Source organism: Halichoeres trimaculatus, unplaced genomic scaffold, assembly GCF_033239565.1.
Source record: "Halichoeres trimaculatus isolate MK-OKI-2021-1 unplaced genomic scaffold, fHalTri1.1 fHalTri1_scaffold_5, whole genome shotgun sequence".
In the NCBI taxonomy this organism is placed as follows: Eukaryota; Metazoa; Chordata; class Actinopteri; order Labriformes; family Labridae; genus Halichoeres; species Halichoeres trimaculatus.
This window is the reverse complement of record NW_027437183.1, coordinates 13,479,891-13,501,278: the sequence shown is the minus strand read 5'-3', so window position 1 is coordinate 13,501,278 and position 21,388 is coordinate 13,479,891. Positions and strand designations below refer to the sequence as shown.

The following is a 21,388-nucleotide window of genomic DNA, read 5'->3' as shown; positions in this document are numbered from 1 at the left end:
CAAACAGTCACTTCTGGTGTTGTCTGTGGGTCTCGGCCTGAGCTGCACAGGCTCTTCTAGAGTCATGAATAGAAACACTGAGCTCACCCCTGCAGCTCAAAGGCCGTGTCGGTTACAAAGTCAACCCATTAACATCTTCACTATTCAACGAAATGCTCTTTCCAAACTGCAAAATCAACACGAGTCAATAGGCAGGCAGGTAGCGAGGCCAAATACCTCTTTGCTCTCTTGGGAATGGGGTGAGAACAGTATATGATGATGGACAGGAAATATTTTTCTTTTATATGTTGATAAATTTCTGAAGTCCTTGAAGCACTCTGGCCAGATGAGACCAGACAAATGATTGACATAATTTCCAAACTAACGGAAGAAGCTTGGTTTGAAGAGGGCAGGGGTGAAGCAGGGGAATGCTGAGCAGTGCCAGAGTAAAGTTGATTCAGTGTAGGATGAATAGAACAGAGGGAAGCTTTAGCAGAGTCGACCCTCCACAGTCAGTGGTGTCAGGGGAGACGGACAGAAACAGAATGAGATACTTAAACCACACAGAAGGTAGACAGATAGGGAAAAGATGACCAACTGAGATTACACAAAATACTTGAAAACAAGACACAACTTGTTCACAGAAGCTCTGAATTTTTGCAAGGAAAAAGTTTTAGGTGCTAAATGGAGTGATAGTCACAAGCCAGTGGTATGGCGTGTGTACTATCAGATGGCCACTGCAAATGATACCATCAAGCGACGTGTTATCTTGACATCATCACTGGCTGGATTGGGTTTTCTGGTTGCTGCATGTTGCATTTGGACACCATCATCTACAATCTTGCTCATCTGCAGCACAAACATGAGAATCTGACATATTTAAGTTCTAAGTTCAGGACTTAGAGAGCATGAAGTGTACGACTGTTTGTTGAATTACAGTACAGGGAAGCCAGTAGTCAAAGCACTAAATTACTACTGCCCATTCATTAGCCGATAAAAAAGATCCCTGCTTTTGGCATACACTGGAAATTCATGGGTGTACACTCAGTGATGTCACCAAGTGGTTTATGGTGAGGTGTTATTAGGCCCAAAGATGGTAGACACCATGTTGAAAATGCTGGATCCAGCTACTGTAGAAACCAACCAAACACTGTGAAACAACTACACGTGTTAATTTGTCAATCCTGTAAGACATTCCCCAAGTTAGAGGAGTTTTGGGATTTGGTTGGCCTTAAAGATATAAGGATGATTCCAGAAATTTCTAACCACACCATCACCATACCTGCCAGCACTCCTTTCTGCAGTTGTGGCAGGGTTCTTTGCTTTTTGATCTGTTCTCTTGCTGAATTCTGGATTTGTATTTGGCAGGTATGCATCACCATCAACAGCTTCCAGACTATGTCAGGGTTGCACTAATATCAACAGACATAAGTGGTTTTTTTTTTTGTTAGTTCTTTTTTTTTTTTTTTCAATTACAACAACTATTATGTCCTTTTTACTTATCCTTCATCATATTATTTACTAATACTTTCTATCACTACTCTAACTATTTTGTGTGTAAGGCAGCTATAATAACCAAGTTTAGGTATAGATAACTAAATCATTTATGATTCTGGTAATGTAAGGAACAGTTCTGAGTGTTGTCTTGTGTGTTACTAGGAGTAAAAAGAGAGATGTATTTCAAAAAAATATCTTTGTGAAAAGCTTAAAAAAAGGCTGGTGTAAATATAATCAATCGAATATGGACCCCACAAGCTTACTAGCAGGGTTTTTAGAGCTATCCTCGAGTGGACACTTGAGGTGGTGGAGTTTTTTGTACTTTCACACTGGTTACGTTAACATGCAGTCAATATTCGGGTTAAGGTCAATATTCCAGTTTTAGGAACATTCGGAATAACTTATGTACATGTGTGAGCAAACAAAGTTCCACCTGTTTACATGGTATTCCGATCAAAAAGGCGATGGATGGGCAACGTCTTGACGCACGGAAAACTTTATGACACAATGTGCGTTATCTCCGCTTCATATTGCTGTATCCATAGCAACAACAACAACAGCAGCAGCAGCATTGTGGACTTACAGTTCTCAACAGATCAAGATTCCTTGCCAACAGAGCAAGTGCAGGACACAAATTAATGCTCCTATCAATGGGGATATCCAGATAGGCTTAAACATGACCAAATATATGGGTTAGAAAAGGAGTAACCTAGGGGTGTTTTCGGGTTTTAAAAACCTGAATATGAGCATATTCTGTTTTTTCAAAGGGGTTATTGGTGTTTACATGGCCCTTGTGCAGCCGGGTTATTGCTAGTGTTCTAAATATGGAAGGGTTACTGACTGCGGGTAAACGCAGTGGCTGGCTCCAATTTTAAACAGAGGTGATCCCCTTTCAGTGTTTGGGTTGACAAGCATTAGACAAAGGGGAAAAAACAGCTGAGCAGAAACATTGTTATTATTATTATTATTATCATTTTATTATTATTATTATTATTATTATTATTTGCTTCTACATTTTGGGGTTTTTTTTGTTTTGTTTTGTTTTGTTTAAAAAAAAAAACAGTGTCCAATTGCTGCTTGGTCTTAAGTTTGGAATCAGAAGACAAAAATAAATGACTTGTGACTGAAAAGTGTTAGTCTTGACTGCAAAATATCAGTAATCCTTCTTTTGAGATCAATGTTATTAATATTGAACAGGGGGAAAAAATGGTGTTATTCCATTTCTTGCTGAGTGCCGTTTTCAAAATACAGCCTTCATCATGACCAGAAGCTGTGTAGCAGTTTTTGTGTGGAAGCTCAAAGGCACTCCTACATTTTCACTTGAGGACATCCTCCAATGTCAGCTATGATTAGGTCTTGAAAATACTAATTTCCAGGGAAAACTAGACTAATATATTTTCAGGTCCATCATGACAAATGCCCTGTATGGTCAGCGTCACTTCTTTCAGCACCTCATTAAAAATGTAATGACCACATGAATATTTACAAAGTTTAATTACTGCTCTCTATTGCTATTCTGTCATGCCCTGCACACTATTTTCTTTTCCTGAGGGCAGTCTCACTTCCAAGTGCCGGCCGAACGCCTCCTTCCACCTTGATGAATATTGCAGAAGTCCGAAGAGCCGGGGCCATTGATGGAATCCACCTCAATCAGCAGGAGAATCGATGGCGTACACTCACATTTGCAAAGGCGCTAATTGGTGGCAGTAAAATTCAGCAAGCTGCATAATTTACCCAAGAGTGAAACTGGAGCCGAGTGCATGGAGATCAGCTCATTTGTAGCAGAGGTATTAAAAAGAGCCTGTCATTCTAATATTAGAGAGCCTTCGACACGTACAGAGGAGACCAAGCCAAAGGCCAAATTATTAATGTCTCTGCCTGTTGGGGCCAGTGAAGTACAAGCAAGTGGAGAAGAGTTTTCTCTTTTTCTGGAGAACCAACACTGAAAACCTCTTCACTGAAGGGACACAATCTCACTGGCATATCTGACCCTCTTCTCTCCATACTTTATTAAGCTGACATAGAGTATAAGCTGTAACTGCTGGGGAAGAAGACAAGAAAGGCATCTGAGAGCTTCTATCCTGCCAGAGAGAAAAATGTTCAGTGGACATGGAGCTCTTTTTTTGTCTCTATCACAGTCAGCGTGGAGGTCTCGCAAATGAAAACATGATTTTGCAATTTGACTTTTCTCTCATATCTATGGACCCTGGGCTACACTTTCTGGACAACAGCTGGGTTAAAACAGGCGAACCTTGACTGCTGCTAGGTGTTCATCATTTGCCTTGAGCTAAGATACATAACTCCCACGGTAACAGCTGTGGTCTGACCGAGCCAGGCCATTTGTTTTTTTGTTTGCTTTTTTCAACATTTCAACCCACTTATAACAAATACATTTTAATAAATTTGGAAGACATCAAAACTTACTTTTCATGCAAGTCTACTGAAGAATTTGTTAAAAAATATGTATAAGCTCAGTTTTTCATGCACATATACCTGATATAAAATCAACTGTGCTGTGCTGTGAATAAGACAAATACTTTTTAGGGACTTAAATGAATTGTGCTTAAAGTTAACACAAATTGTGTCAACAACACAGAGAATCTATCTGAGGAGAAACAATCCCCCCCATTGTGTTTGATGCAATCGCCCTTGTTTGATCGGCAGACATGAAACAACACAAACACATTGAACAGGTAAAATAGGTACTTGAAAGGAGAAATATTGTCAAAGATGGGGAGCATAGTGAGTGACAGCTTCTTAGCTCTTTGAGGCCTTCTCTGTCTTGCTGTGCAGCAAGCTGATGTTTCCTAAAAATGTCTCTCACATGTGAAGCCCTGTGATTGTGACAATAGCTTTGACCTTGAGTTCAGAAGAACACTTTAATGGAACTGTAGTGTCACTGAAGAGAAGATGCTATCATTCTACAGGTATGTGTGAAAAACATCCTTATTTCAAGGCTTCGGTATGTCAAACCAGCATATCCCATGGTCTGTAGTGTGTAGGAACGTGCTGGTTTACCTATTTGTATTTTTGTGCCTGTGATCACTGATCACTTCCAAACAGAACAAATGCAAGTCAGCATTTCCAGCACTTTTCTTTAGCACTGCACTCACAGCGCTCTCTTTTAAAAATAGTTCAACTTTTGGAACACTGCCACACTAGTTGATGCCACTTCTCCCTTAACTAATTGTGATCAAGAAGATCCAGAACTTCAAAAGCAACTTTGTCAACAGCAAGGAGAAACTAACCACACTTTGTTTTTTAAAGGTCCCATATTATGCTCTTTTTCTGCAGTTTGATATGGATCATTGATGTCTTCATGAAATGCTAGTAACATGTTTTGGTCCAAAAAGCCAATAAATCAAGCACAGCAGCATTGTTTCCAGGCTCTCATAGCCCCTCTGTTCAGAATGGTCTGATTTAGTGGGCATGACCTGCATATGTAAATGAGCCACTGCTCTGAGTGCACAATGTTTAGAAAACAGCAAAGCTTCTTTACTGTAATATTAAAGGCTAAAACAACAGGCTAACCGCAGCTAAAGCTAGCATCCTGAAGCTAACACAGAGACAGGGGGGGACACTAAGGAAAAGCTCTTAAATCTGTTCCACAGCACACAGCACTTAAAATACTCACATTTCCAGGGTCCGAGGTTTGTTGGTGGATGGTTGGTAATGCTCCTGGATTCAGGACTAGTCTATTTGCTAACCCTCTGTTGTACTGTCCAAAGTTGGAAAAGCAGTCGGCCGTGAAGTGACTAGCACACACATGCACAGTTTTACTGAGTGTAGCTGAAACATTTCCCTCATAAATGAACTCTAGCTACTTAGTCTTGTCTCCTTCCGAGATGGGAAGCTTGCGCATGGAACTATGTGGCTTTTTACAGCCAAAAACAGCGCAGCTCTTGAGCTTTGGCATTCTAAACAGCAGCAGGGAGGGGAGTTGGCGGGGTAGCTGCTCCTGTGGACCAATCAGGTTAGACTTGCTCCTGATTGGTCAAAAAAGGGAATTGCTGACGTTGGCAAACCCCGGAAATTCCAAACAGCACTACTTCACAAGCATTACTAAGTACAGGTTTGGTCATTAAATATCACATTTTATGGGGTGGGAAGAAAGCCAAAGACCACTTATATTCCCACTGAAAGACGTAATAAAGTGATTTCTGCATAACATGGGACCAGAGCTTTTACTCATACTACCACATGGCAACTACTTTTGGTTTTCTCCATAAAATTCTGTTGAATATTCACAAATTTAAAGTGAACTGAACATTTTGAAAACTTGTTAAGGTGAACTTAACATACTGTGATTAACTCTGGTAATCTAGCCACAGTAAAAGGCTGAGACACAGTAGAAGTAGTGGGCCTGCTAGTTTAAAAAAAAAAATGTCATTTGTGAATATTGGCCCTAATCCTGAGAATACAGATAGAATCATTCCTAATTTCATATTTCACCAGGCTTATTATTGTGGTCATTGTGTTCTTTGTGTTGAACTATACTTGATGTAATAAACAGTGTGGAAAAGCCTGCAGGACAACAATGTCCCATAAGTCCTCACATGATGTAAAATGTGTGGAAAAGTATTCCACTGTCAGTCTGAATCTTTCCCCTCTGCCTCAGTTAGCCACACACAAAAGAAGGAGAGAAAACAGAAGCTGAAGTTGTAGTGTTTTATTCATCTTTATGTAAATCCAGTCATTTACGGTTGCCTTAACAAATCAGGAATCAAGTGTGTCAACATCTAGCAGAGAAGAAAGTGCATATGGGGATTACAAAAGAACAGAAACAGAACAAAAAAACAGACCGAGGGAGAAACTCTCCATCGATTAAAGTCTACAAATCCTGACAAGGGTAAAAGGAACATGTTTTTAATTGTCTGAAATCTCTCTATGCTGTAGAAAGTTTACAGTTCTGCTGAGACTCTAAGCTCAGGAAGCTATTGTTCATGTCTGAGTGACAGTGTGTGGAGGCTGAGTCCAGAGCTGGTTCACACCATAGAAAAATACCCTGGTTATTTGCATGTAGAACTGTACACTACTGAGTTTCTATAGAATCAGTGAAAAATGATCAAGTCCTACCTACCAACTCCTACTGACCCGAGCCAGTTTTTTCATAACGTCCTACACCACTAAGAAAGATAAATCCCTCATTGCATTGCTACATAGATAATGTTACAAGTATATGCTCAAAAACCAATATTAGGCTAAGTAAATCCCACACAGTATGTCTTATATGTTTACATATAAAAGATCAAATAATGGGAATATGGTATTGGATAAACTCAGGGGGATAAACATGTCTGAAGTAAATTCTGCAATGATTCCAGGCTGCTAATTACCTACAAACCACTTAAGGCAACGTTTCCTCTCACCTGTCGTCAGGGTGGTTGTGGTTCATATATTCCTCTAACATGACTTAGGGTGTTTACATTTTTAAGTAAAGGCAACTTCTATTTCAAGCACTGTTTGATTTACTCTACGCTGACTCAAGGTGATGACTCCTGTTTCTGTGTGGCTTTAAAAACAGCACTGTGCCCCATGTCACACAGAGGATAGCTTCAGCCACAGGCCCCTGCGGACATTAGCTCTTTAGGTGTGAAATAAGACAGGGGTCTTAGTGTAAACATGCAGTTTTTAAGGGACTATCAGTGCTGTTTTCTTGCCATGCGTTCGTCTTGGCTTTGACCAATCTTAGCCATAATCATCTCTCGGTACCAAAACATAGTTCATCATAAGTCACAGCAGAAAGCTCAGTCCTTCAAATGGTTCCACCTCTCCAGTCTCAACATGAGTTCAAAATTGCCTTAACCAATTTACTGAACACAAAAAAGGATAATCATCTAATCTGACAAAATAAAGGTTAGAGAGGATTCTCAATATGCCTCCAGTTACACTTGATGCCCTGACAGAGGAACCCTAGAGAAGTGGGACGTCCTCTTCTGATCTGCGAGTGTCACCCCTGTCCTGCTGCAGAGTGTGAGTTCCATTTGAAGAAGGTAAACACTGTAGAAGACTGTGCATCAGGACAACAAACTGCTTTTAATCCATTCTCAGCTCTGGTCAGATGTGTTTAGATCTTTGTCATGTGTCAAGAGCAGACCTCTGCACACCTTTAGATACCTTCACTCCATCCAAAGTGATGTGAAGGACTTATTATGCATGAGGCAGAATACTCTATCAACTGAGTAACAAGTAGATAACAGTTTACTTTTCGTTGTGCATTTTTTATGCACCAAAACGAACTATTCAATCAAGACCTCTTGAAGAAAGAACACAATATTGCTGTAATTAATCTGACTCGTAACTTATGATGAAAACAACTCAGTCAAGTTGACTTTAACCTATGATTGGTGGGTATCTAAAGTGTCCCTTACTTATAAAACACAGACAAACCCCATGTTTTCAGTCATGAGACTGGGAGCTCTGCTTCAAAATGAAACTGTTTATGTCCGGACCTTCTGTCTGTGAGTGTGTAGCTACATGTCCACATGCATGTTTGACCAGTGGATGAGAAGCAAACAGGAGTGAACTGCAAACATTGTGTATGTGTGTCTGTACACATTCTGTGTAGCTGTGTGTTTGTATTTGTGTTTGTGTGTGCGTGTGATCCAGCAGTAGCTACGAGGTGTTCGAGGTGTTGGGGCTCCAGCCCATTTGATAAGCTCTCTCCAGGGTTCTCTTGCAGTCCTGCATCACCGTGCTGAAAACAATGTGCGGGTACTGGACCACCAGCCTCTCCACGGTCTCCTCATTCACCTGCAAAACACACAACAGCATTCAGCGTTAATATAATAATCAAATACTCTGTAATTTCTAGCCACACTGTTTTTTTTGTTTTTTTTTTTTTACAAACAACAAAACACACAAAGTACACAAAAAAGCTCAGCACAACACTGGTCTACACACATCTGTCACAGGTACTGTTAACAAAATAAAGCATACTAGTACAAGACATACAATTTGCAGGGTCCTTCCTTATTATTCAATTCAATTTTCCCTTAAAAACAAGGCAGAGTCCATAATTAGTCCAGTGCATCATTCTCAAGGGTTGAAGCAACAGTTGAGCCTGAGGAATGAAGATATGGAGTCGATATTTGCAGAAATTGTCTTTATGTTGAGTGAAACAAACAAGTCAGACAGTCGAGAGGAAAACATTCAATGATTATCTTATGCTAGTTTGCTTTGAATGGTGGTTTTTCACTTATCCATGACAAAAAAAATGTTCTTCCTTGCAGCATAAGTAAGAATATCATACAGTCTTCTTGCAACAGGCACCTACAATGCCATTCTGGGTGACCCAAAAGTAAAGAGACAGGATTCAAACCAAGAGATATACCAAAAATCACATCATCATTTTTAACAATACTTTTCTTTTTTCAAGATGTTTATCTGAATGCAATGAGGTAATGTTTTATATTTATGGTTACATATCGCTATTGTTTGAAACATAACAACAAGCAAACTTTGTAAATTCAGTTTGTACCGCAGTTTAGTGTAACAGACAATCTATTAGTGACATTCACGGCCTGGTGCTCTAAGACATGACCAACAAGTGTCACAAGGGCAACTCTTGTTACGCCCTACCAGTTGAACATCTACTATCAATCTCCCATTTAGCTTTCTTCAACCCTTCTGTTCTTTTTTTTTACGCTTCTTTTGGTGCTAATAAACTTATCCTAAAGTATGGATTCTAGATAGGCATATATATAAAACCGAGACTACCTCAGAATCACTTATCAGGTCCTCACAGGGCTTTTAAATGAAGATTTAAAGTGAAAGTGGTGGATGAAAACCAAGCAACAAGGTTTTATCAAATCAAACCGGAGAGGAGTGCAGTTCATGTCCCTGCAGAGGTGGACTCCTCGCAGTCAGACTGCTTAACAGTCACATTAACTTCACATAAACTGCACACAACAAAGACTGTGGTCCCCTTTGGTTCAATTGGAAGTGCATTATGAAAGGTTCTTTTAATGGCCGGTATGAGCGAGGGAAATGATTACAGCAGGAAGAAGCTGTTTTGAGGTTTATGAGGGAAAGTGACTTGATACATATTTGATCTTTCATCAAGGATAATTCGATACTTAGCTGTTTCTCTAAAGTACAACTGGGAGCAATTGTTACTTATCAAGCACTTATCTTGTGACAGTATTGGTAAATGTAGGTAAAGGCTCATAATGTTAGTGATACAACAAATGTGGTGCATTGTCAGGCCAAGTATGTCTACACTGGGCATGTAGTGATTTGTGGAGAACAGTCTGGGTTACATGTATTAAAAAGGCAATCAGCCAAAGAGCATATCAATATATGAAATACGACTTTAGGTCTAATAAATACTGATTTTTCAAATGACCTCATTTTAGTGGTCTGATACAAAAATCAGTGGACCGACCCAGCTGCTCTTCATGATGCTTCATTAAGACAACCAGAAACACAGATTGAACTGTCACAATTGTAGTTTACTAGACTAATATGTATAGGCAATTTCTAAAGATAATACAGTGTCTACACACACTTGCACACACACACACACACACACACACACACACACACACACACTCTTGGACCAAGGCAACAGGGTTTAACACCAGTGGACAGCTGAGCTCACAGGCTAATGAGTCCTTCATGTTCTCAGAGGACTGGAAAGACAAGCAGCTAATAGCCACTCCCGTACGTCTCTGCCAGGCTAACACTCCATCAGAGCGTCTCCTACAACTGAGAGTGAGAACGCCTGAGAATCTGACAAAGAGCAGAGCCAGAGTAACCCTGGAGACCTCAAGAGGTTAACCTCAACCCACCCAGAACAGACCCCCGCCCACCCGCGAGCATGACACTTTCCAGGGGAAATGATGTATAAACACTTGCACACATGTTGAACACACAGTCATCTGTTGTTGCCAAAGCAGTGACAAAGTGTTTCACAGTCTTCTCTCAGCTCCGTGCCCGGGAGCGCCTTTGGTTTCTGCGTTTTCAGGAGGAAATCTTGCATGGTAAGAGTTGCCTGGCGTTATCTCAAGTTATGACGTGTTTCTGTCATTTTCTCTCATATTCCTTCTTCCTTTAGCACAGTTTCTTGATGTGGTGGCGAACACTGTTTCTTGTCCAGTACAGAAACTGGGAAAACAAATGCACGGACAGATGGACAAACAGACTGAGTCCAGAGAAACTCAGCAGCGTCAGAGGGAGAAATAAGTGTGTGTAAGTGAACAGACCACCAAAGCCTCCTGGATTACTGAAAGAGAAAGATGGAAATCCTACACAGGCCGACTGAGTTCAATAAGACTGAGACGCAACAATGCCTGGTTAGCTTTCTCTTTTGTTGCCAAGACAGAAACTAGAGCTGGAGTGCAGGCTCTTGACGCCAACACATACACAGACTTCACTCTCTTTTTGGATATACAGGAAACATAAAATGAAATCATGATCACAGGGTCAAAAAGATTTCTGACTTTCATCTTTTGAGCTTTTTTTCTCTGATCAGATGCTTACAGAAAATGCTAGCAAAAAAAACACTTCCAAGAAATGCCTCTGTTCTTGCTCCAGTCATTGCTGGAGAGACAAATACATATTCTTGCAGAGAGCTTTAAAATAAGAAATAATCTGACACCTCATCGGCTGAAAAGTGTGCATTAAATCAGCAAGTAAGAGTGGAAATGAGAAGATTAACGCAACACTTCCAGGGCTGTGATCAATGATTCATTGGTAAAGCTGATGCATTAATAAAACAGTGTTTCGGGTTATTTTCCGAGGAATCCACGTTATTGTTATGAGAAATTTTAATATTTCAACTGTCAAATGACAGTTTCATGAATCAAATCAGCCCATTTTCTCTTCCGCAGTAAAAATCAAACTGAACAAGTGAAGCAGTAATATTGACCACGCTGGAATAAAAAAGTGAAGACCTTTTCGATATTTTATCCTGACAGCTTTTTCACGCAGGGCATGAAAAAGGATATAGCGATCAAAGAAGTGCTGCTGAGCTCTGGGTCTCTGCACCCTTTTCCCATATGATCTCAGGAGATACACTGGCCAGGATGAGACTTTCTATGACCACATTGAGCTGCATCCACCTGATTAGTGCAGTGCATAACAACAATGTTTCAAAAATGATGAATTGATGGAGGAGTCCGAAATGAAATTACTTATATTCCCATCATCTTTGCATCGTTTGGCATATATATGAGGTGGCTGGCACTAAGTCTAATATTTCATCATATCATGACATCTCTGCCTGTTTTTAATTTAACATCAATAAACAAATTGAATCAAAACTTCTCAAAGAAAGAAAAAAGAAAGAAAAAAGAAAGAAAAAAGAAAGAAAACTCTTCAGCATAAATCAATATAAGAGGTATCTGCTATGATAGAAACCGTGTTATTTAATTCATTAGCTGTTATTATGAAGGAGGTGGGTTTTATACCATGTGCAGCCAGTCAACAGGGGGAGGTTTTGTTTGCTTCACTTGGGGTACCTGTTGTTGGGTGTATGATTATGTACAGTGGTTATTTGCAGGTTGCAGGTTTGTTTTATTTTTCATTAATTTTTAACCATAATTTCAAGATGAGCGCAACTTTTAAAGGACTTAACTTTAAGATGTTGCATCCTTTGTTCAATTTCTGAAAAATACTTGTATTAGTCACTTTTTCTTGTTTTTGTGATTGATAAATGTGAGTTTCTTTATTTTTCTTTTCTCTTTCAGAGGAACCTCCTGAAATATCAAACTTAATAAGCTCATTTTTATGTCACCAGGTCTAAATGCTGCATAATTCTAGCCAGAACAAAAAAATCAGTCTTTTTTGTCTTATTTAACTAATCTGATTCTAAAAACTGAAGATAAATCATTCCCCTTTTTCCCTTGATGTGTTTTGACTTGAAAGTCTGCCTGAAACATGTCTTGAATCATGAATTTAGAGCCTTACATAAACTGGTCTATCGACTCTATTATTTTCTAGGACAATCAATGCCCTTACCAACGGCAAAATAATAGTAAACAACAAGGGGGTGAGAGATGCTACAAAGTGACTGGTTTTTGCTCTTTCACCCCTGATGGTTAGCGTCTTAAAGCCAAAGCCAGAGGAGTGACCTCACACCTGTTATCTCCAAACAAACACCTGCAGTTTGTCTTCAAAGATGGCCACACGCTGCCTTCACAGAGGACCAAAGCAGGAGAAGCTTAACCAAGGCATCCGAGAGCTGCTGCTGCGACAGAGAGAAGCTAGGTTTGTTATGACATATGGCTGAGGCTCATTAGTGGATAAAATGACAAACCCCTGACTGCCTTCATAACACATTACACCATATTCTTGAAAAGAGAATGAAACATCCCCCAGCTCGTTAATCAGGCCTTAATTACAATTAAAACAGATCTAAAGAATAGACCTGTCAAACTGATGGGAGGCCATAACATTCATTAATGCTAATTAAGAGCAACTCCACACACTGAGCAAACACCACACACACAGAAACGGCTCCCAATCAAAACGCTGAATCATTCTCTAATTGCTGGTTGCAGCTACGCTAAATGTTTGCGTCGCAGCAAGATCACTTTGATTTAAATCATGACAAGATTAACTACTGCACTGGTCTCTGCTACTGCTGTTGATATTACTGCACTGGGAAAGGAAAAACTTGTCAAACCGTGGCTGTTTCATGTTTCTCTCAAGTCCTTAAATGTAATTACATCTCACACAACCGGCATCAAGTGATTGGAAATCAAACATCCTATTAAAGTGGAGGCAAATGCCAATCAAGATGAAAGAAAAAAGTGATTTTCGATCATTAAAATCACAGTTTGACTATATATCAGTTTAAACACTGCAGGAAAACCTCCTTATACCTGATTTGAGATTTATCTGAAATAATTGGATATTCAGGCCCCAGAAGACGCACTTAAACATCAGTTCAACTACTTACTCTCCTCCACTGCAAAATTATGACAACTATGTTCATTTTAAAGGCCTGATTCACTGAAGGTTTGCATGGCTCTTCTTATATGGTTCTCATAAACGTTGTACCCAAATTTTTCAACAATCAAACAACAATTCTACCTCTGAATGGCCTAAAAATTATTTATTTTGACAAAAAGTCTGACAATATTACTTTGACATTGATGTAATTGCCAAAAAAACCCGTCTGGAGCCATTACACACAATAGTGGTTTACCTACTTTTCATTAAAATATGAAGAAGTTACTTTTTCTGAGCCTCCCTTGGGAAAGTGAGTTAAGTATAAACTGTGAAGTTTGTGTCAAATTTCATGAATCAACTCTAAAATAAAACTGAAAAGGCCTTTACACACAGAGTCCATGTTTTTCGGATGCGTTTTTTGGATCCGTAATCTGAAAAAAAAAAAAACATCACGTACAGACACCTTGCACACTGAATCCGATGCGTTTATTTTTGTATTAATTATGAAAATTAGCAGTACGAGAAAAGTGGAATCATCAAGCAGTGTTCAAGCAATTGATCCTGAGCATTGGCTGTCAGTATGTTTGAGGTATGCACGCACGGGCACAGGCTCACAGACACACTGTAACACACATGTACACAAATCTTCATTCATCAACTGAACAACACCCGTAACGTGTAGAGAAAATATGACAGATAATGTAAAAATGTGATGTTGCAAGTAGCCTACAGAGTCTCTGAATTGTCAAACTGCCAGGAAACAAGCTGGATGGATGCGAATAAACGTTAAAAAAAAAAAAAAAAATCTTCCGGACAAAATAATGACGGATGAAAGTTTTGGCATGAAGGTACAAATGTGACTGACATCACATGGGATTTTCAAATTTGAATGAAAATAAAATGGACAAAGACCTTAAGAATCTACTCTTTTCATCCAGCTCATTATTCACATGGATCCAATTTGCATTGTCAGGCCAAGAGCACACAGCATAGCTTTTTTACAGCACTGATTTGAGATGTGATAGCTCATCTCATTTATAATCAAGTGTAAAACTGGTGCAAAATCCAAAAAGCAGCTCAACTTGTTGAGGTGTTTTGCACTTTAACATCATTATTGCAAATGATGCACAGTTTTTGATGCTAACAGCGGCTGCAATCCATCCTTAGAGAATTCCTTTAAGACCTAAAAACAGAACTTTCCCATCGAGTTTTCAGAGTTAACTGCTTCAATCCGTCTCTCCAGAACTCATCTGTGTGCCCTTTGCATGGCTCAGCGGTATGTTGAATTAGATAAGATGACATCACCACACCTGCTTGGTATTTGCGGCTCAGAGCTCATGTTTGACACGAAGGTCAGGCTCAGTGCTGTGGGTAACTGGCTGGCAGAAAGGGGACTCCTCTGATTGCTACAGTTCTGCCACAGACTACTTAAAGTCTGTGATTCAGCACTTCTTTCCTGGAGTGAAATTGTGTTACTAGGCAAAACTAGGCTTAACTGTATTTTGTTGCTAGGTAACATAAGCTTAAGAATGATGTCAGGGAGAGAGCGGCGGGGATGGTGGTTTGAATATATGGCTCCAGCAGGGAGTTTTTTTTCTCCCTGTACAGTCCTGATCCAGTGAAGTGTTCTGTACAGCCCCTCCTCCAAACCTGCTGCCAAGTCTGTAGGAGTGCCATACGATAGAGCAGATCACTGCTCACTGATGATTCTAATCTTTGAGAGGCATCTGGGAGCGCAGCCACAGCTATCTGGAGCGAGGCCTATACTTATGATATTTTCCCCCGTTTTAACTTCAAAGATGCTGCCCTGTAGATCTGAGCTCGCCGTAATGCATGCTGACGGGTAATGTGCCGTTGTCAGAGTTTACAAGAGGGTGAGGGAAGGGATGAGAGGAAAACAAAAAGATGTATGTCTGATAGGCTGCTCGGCAAAAAGCACCTTTTATTTGAAGATGCTGTACAGTAAAGCAGAGTAGCGAGTGTAAGTGAATGCCTCTTGACAGCTGCTCCTCTACTTTAACGGGGGACTGTTGAGGGTAAATGACGTCAAGTTTCAGATCTGACCCCTGACCCCTCTCAGAGTGCTCTTATGTGCTTTCTCTCTTAACTGAGAGCTTCTTAATCCTTGCATGCAAATGCACTCCACCACCACGTAAAATATACATTTACCTCCAGCCCTGCTTCTTCCTCTTGTAAGCAGCGCAGTAAAGATATGCCGTAAAGATGACTAATGCAGCCGCTGCTCACATTCTCAGTGGGAAAAAGAAGAACAGGCTCGTAAATCGATAATCAGCTACACAAACATGAAGATGCGTATCATATGAGAGCAGTGTGGAGAGAACACCCTGTGAGAGCTTCTCGCAATCAAGCGAGGGAAATGGAATAAAGACTGAAGGAGAGGTTTGAGAAAAGAGAATCGAAAAAATGCCAGTGCTCCTTTTGAATATAACAAACCTACTGAGAGCTAGATTTGTAACAACAATGACCCTGAAAAAGCAATAAAACAAGACTGCTGATCTGGAATAACTGAACTGAATCTAAATGAATGTGCATGCAGATATGAGACAACAAAGATATGCTTAGTGGTCCTTTTGACTGGACAAAAATGATTTAGTTTTCAATAAAAACAGTCCCATTTCCTTTTATTTCCTCTGTGTTTTCATTAAATTCAGCACAGGTCAGCAGGGTTCTTTTATTCTTTTTACTTTCTTCTCTCATCCCATTTTCTGTGGCCATGTGGCAGCCAGTGCAGGTCCAGGGCCCATAAAGAGAGACAAATACCCCCCGCTCCCTGTCTGCTCTCATGTAGAGAGTGTATCAGTCAACCAATAAATACATTTGGGGTAAATGTTTAAAAACCCTGTTTAGGCAGCCAAAGAATGCAGTGCATCAGGTCTTAGTAAAAGGCAGCTTAAACAAGTCTGGGTTTAAACGGGCCAGATTTATAGCCTTCTTTAAACTGCTCAGAGGAAAAGCCCCTGCTGTAAAGTTTCTAAATGAGTGACTGGACAACTTAAAGATACTTCTCTGTCTCCGATAAGAGGCCCAGGAATGAAGGGAAAAAAGAAGACTTTAGAAGCGTTAAGACAAAAAAGAGGTAGGCAGAAACTTATTCTAAAGGATTCAATACTTCTAAACGAACTATTGATGCATCGGCTGGAAAGCTTAAGGAATAGACTGCTCTTTGCCGAGGAAAGCTGGAGCTCAAACATTTTGATTTAGTCTCAGAAAGCCAAGCGACCCTCGCAGAAATCTGCAGTGCATGGCTCTGAATGCGCTTTAAAAAACCAGGTTAGGCTCAGATTGTGACAACTTAAGGCCTGGTCCCGCTCACACAACCTCATCTCTGCACAGTATCAGACAGCAGCAGGGCTGAAAAGCAGGGTGTCAGTGTATACACACACATATGTAGGAAGGAATGGCAACTAAACTGAACAGGGTCAGAGAAAGAGGTTCTGGAGGCCAGGTTTGTAAACCCCACACTCCATCACGCGTGACAAAGGTAACTAAAGGAATGCGTACAAGGCTCAGCACAATCCCTCTCTGCACGCCGGCCGTCTTATCTCTGCAGACCGGAGGAAAACATTCCACCACTTGAGAGGCTTTGTACAATTTATTTGTTGGTCTCAGAGGAGAAAACATAGTAAAACACTATCACAGCTACATCTGTTAGGTAGCACTGAATTACAGCTAATTAAAATGTGAAGTGTTGTGGGGACACAGTGGACTAAAAAGCCTCTCTGTGAGAGTTGTTGATGTTCTTGTTCAAACCACATTTCCATTTCTTTCATTTTTGACTAGTAACTATGGATGACAGAGGTTTTTAGATTATTATTGACACTGCTATCACTAGCTAGACTTTTTCACAATCAATCTTGATTGATTCTGGTAATGATCCTGCTATTATAGCAGATGCTTTAATCACTTGTTTCTAAAAGTCAATTTATCAACCTAACCCTCAACCCTCTGTAATGTAACCTTGTTTAGTTTGCTAACTGGTGGCTACTGTGCTTTCTCATATTTAGCTACAGTTTTTCAACTTGCAGCTAGCCCAAGGTACTACACTTTGGTCCAATTAAATGAACAATGCTCAAACAGCAATGAAGTGGAAACCAATCACAGATGGGTCTACTAGAAGTCTGGTGTTATCACAAGATCGAAAAGACCTGAAAGCTAAATTAACAGTGTCAACGTTAAGGTTTTGGGAAAAAGTGAAATAGTTTTCTATCACAGCTGTGATTGATCTCCTCATAACTTGCATAAGGCACTTGATCACAGTCAAAAAGCATCATCATATTCTATCACTACAGGCTTTACTGTAGACGTGTGGCTCAGTGTGTCTGACCCCTCTGAATAGAAACTCCATTAGCAAACATTTTGGATAGGGTCCAATTGTCCTTGGATCTTTTTTTGGAGATAATTTGACCCACCTCTTGTCCTTTACAGATCATCTAATGAGTTATACATTATTCATTATGAAATGGGTCTATTTCCGATTAGGTGTTTTGTTTCAAACCTTTTGTTAGCCAACCCCAATGAATCTGAAGTTTGACTGAAAACTATTTTCTAAGGTGAAATTGATTAAAACGCTCAAAAAGAAAATGAAAAAAGGAGGATGAATGAATAAGGGCACATTTACCTACAGGGGCTACTTGTTTATATCTAAAATTTTCAACAAGAATAATACTGATTAAATGCTGCACTTCTTCCTCTTCTAGTTTGAACGGGCACAGCACAATGTGTTTAGGTGGGCACATGCAAACACACCTCAAGAAACTATAGGAATCAATTCCAGAGCAGCTTACAGGAAGTCAGAAAAAAGCAGATTTCTATAGGAAACCCACACTAGAGTGACACCTTTTAGTTATCTATCTTGTTTGGCATGACTTCCTTGTGTTTAAGGAGACATGAATCACAAGGGCAGCTTGAACCGTGATACAAAATAGACTGTGATTCCTCAGAGCAAGGAGATAAGATAAGTGGACTGTAACAAATAAGTCAGTGAATAAAATGGAGATTAATTTCCAAAATTATAAGAGACCAGAGGAATTTATTTTAACCTCTTTAGTAATTCGAATCTCAAAATAAACATTGTGTGCACCAATCCGACATTTGGTCCAACTGACTCAATTTAAGCACAAACCTTGAGTGTGTGATGAGTCCGTCTTTTTCTTTGTCTGATTGTTTTTTTTTCTTTGGTGAAAATAGATCTGGGTCTGACATCACTCACAGAGCAGCCAAAGGTCATCGCAAAGGTCTTTTGACTACACAACTTTAACCTACAATAATTATTCAAACCTCTGTTGATCCATCCCCATTGGCTGCTCTTTCTCCAATCACTTACATAGCTGCACATAAATCAGAGGCTTAATCAATACCCACCCAAACCAAAAAAAAAAGAAAAAGGATAAACTCGTCTGGAAGTATTGCATTTAAACAGACACAGTGTTCAGCGAGGGAAGCTACATTTTCATTAGCATTAATAGCTAATTTATCAGCAGCACAGTCAGACACTGCGCCTGCAGGCATATAAAAAGGGCTGCGACCACCTGCTGTCTCTCTGAATATCTGTGGAAAAGAAAAAACACACCATGCCTGATGTTAGTTATACCTCCAAAAAACATATCAGAATTGGCAAAGTCGGAGTATTTGGGCCACACTGAGTCTCGTCTACTGTCTGCCCATGACTCCATGAGATTATGTTGACCTACGTTGTGATGAGTAAACACCGCTGGATGAGGAAGGAGGGGGGAAAAAAGGAAGAAGGGGGGCTTGGACGAACTAATTGAATGAACGAAAGATGTGAGCAGCATCCAAAACTCGCACAACCTTCGCTGTCCTTGCTTGGAGGAGAAGAGACAGGGACAAAAAGAGGGAACAAGGGGGAAAAATGAAGTGAGGACAAGGAGCAGGAGAGGTGAAGAAATGCGCGTGTGTGTTTGTGTGTTGGGGGGTAGATTTTTGTTGAAGGGCAATTCTGAGATTCCTTTCAGATACTCAGTGAACTCTGTCGGTGTCTCACTTTATTTCACCCCCTCTCCTTCACTGTCCCTTTTTGCTGCCCTTTAGAAACAAGATGAAGGGATGATCAGGAGTCGGCTTCAGTTAAGACCGCCAATCAATACGGCTCCTCTGTGTGGGATGAGACTCCAAGATTACACCGAAAATCACAAATAGCAAATGACTCTTTCAAACTACTTTCCCCGACTTTGAACGCTCGAGCCTGGCCAAAGCCTGGAAAATAGGAACCAGAGAAACCTGGCCATCTCACACTTGATGCTGTGCATGCACTATCTGTCTCCTTATTCCCCTTCGCTTTCAGAGCCTTTAAGCTGAGGATCCCTGCCGTTCACAATAACAACACTCATCAAAGAAAGTTTTGCCCAACTCCCAAACTCTCATTTCCTAAACGAGTCTTAAAATGCCTCTTAACTCTTCACCATGCTTCATCGTTGTTTTCTTCACTCGAAACCTCCAGGCCCTGAACAATTAGGCCCTTGTTTATGTCTGCAAATTGCTGCGCCGTGCCGATCTGTGTATAGTCGCCGGCAGCTGGATGCACCAGTGGAACGGCCATATTGATTGGGATGTCTGTTCTTTTAACAAGGCCTGTCTGGTTGCTTTATCGTAGGGGTGCTGCGGTGCTCATATGTGCCCCTGAAATGCTGCTTCACCTCACTTCAGGTAATGTGTGCACATTTCAAAACTGCTAACACAAAACACTTTACTGGACTCCATCTGTATGGGAATTAGCCAATATTCACTCCCTTTTCCTCCATTGTTGCTGTCATTTGTTCATTTCTTTTTCCTCACCCTCCTTCTTTAACTTTTTATTCCCCTCCATTACGTTGAGAACTCTCACTCTCTCCACCAGCCGTCCCTAAGGGGGGCAAGTAGCAGTCAGTGTCATTATTTCTCGAGTCTGGCCTCGTGCTGACTGCGTGAGTTTGCTCTACTCTCTGTTTCACAACCTGGACTGCCCATTTGTTTTCACTCTAATGAAGGAGTGAGAACAAAGAAGAAAGGGAGAAAGAAAGATGTGGAAAAAGATGAGGGGAGAGTAGGATCGAGACAAGTGAAGAAGTAAAGACAGAAGATGAGAGGGGAAAAAAAGGAACAGGCTGTGAAAACGCTTCTAAAGAAACATTTTGCCAAGGCTGAATAAGATCAAAATCCCCAAAGTGATACATCAAGAGAGGATGAAGGTTCTACGTAGAGCAGCCAGGAGTTCCCATTATAGAGCACCTCCACATATATAGGTGGTCATGAGAACTGTTGAGATAAGAAGTAAAATGATTTACACTCTGAGACAGTTGGTATGTTTCTGGACTTACTAATAAAGCTTCCTGCTGGATCAAGAGATCAGACACTTATCTTAAATTCATGGTTGGCGGAAAAAGCTTTAAATATCCCAACTTTAGCCTTTAACGAATCTGGCATGTTTTATTTGTGTTTGTGTCTCAGCGTCTGCCCAGTCCAAAGAGAGGAATGTTGTTTCAAGATAGTTAAAGTTTAAGTTTAAAAATACCTCTGAAACCAGTGGACTGAGTTTCACCGCGCCAAAGCCTCGCTTGGATTAATACATGGAGTTCCATTGTGTTTGTGGAAGTGAAGAAAGATGAATTCCTCCCACAGAGAAAGACCTTACATTTAACAGTAGACTCACTGGGGAGTCGGGCTTTTCTCAGACACATGTACTGACATATGCGCCACTGCTGAGCCAAAAGGATCCGTTTTTCTGAAGATTAAGGCACTTTTTCCTTGACTCTTTCAGCTGAACACTTCAAAAGGCTGGAACAGCGGGGCAGCAGAAAGAGGAAGAAATGAATTGATTTGATTATTTTTGGGTGAGTCTGGATCAATTGCATTCTTTCCCCTCACCAGAACAGGCTGGTTTGGCCCCCGAGGGCAGAGGGGTGTAATCATCTGAGGCAGGCGGAGCACGCCATTCGCTCAGGCCTGGAGGGGTTCTGATTTCAATGCTCCATTATGAGCTGTGTTAACAGCAAATAAC

At 40.5% G+C, this 21,388-nt stretch overlaps 1 protein-coding gene across 1 annotated transcript in view; it reads right to left on the bottom strand.

The window, feature by feature from the left end:
* Positions 1 to 6,143: 6,143 nt before the first annotated feature.
* fbxl17 (F-box and leucine-rich repeat protein 17) overlaps positions 6,144 to 21,388 on the bottom strand; it is a 259,952-nt gene continuing 244,707 nt past the window's right edge. Inside the window, exon 11 of the mRNA XM_074671214.1 lies at positions 6,144 to 8,229. Within this exon, the coding sequence (XP_074527315.1) occupies positions 8,092 to 8,229 (138 nt within the window). The 3' untranslated portion in view covers positions 6,144 to 8,091. The remainder of the gene's footprint in view (positions 8,230 to 21,388) is intronic.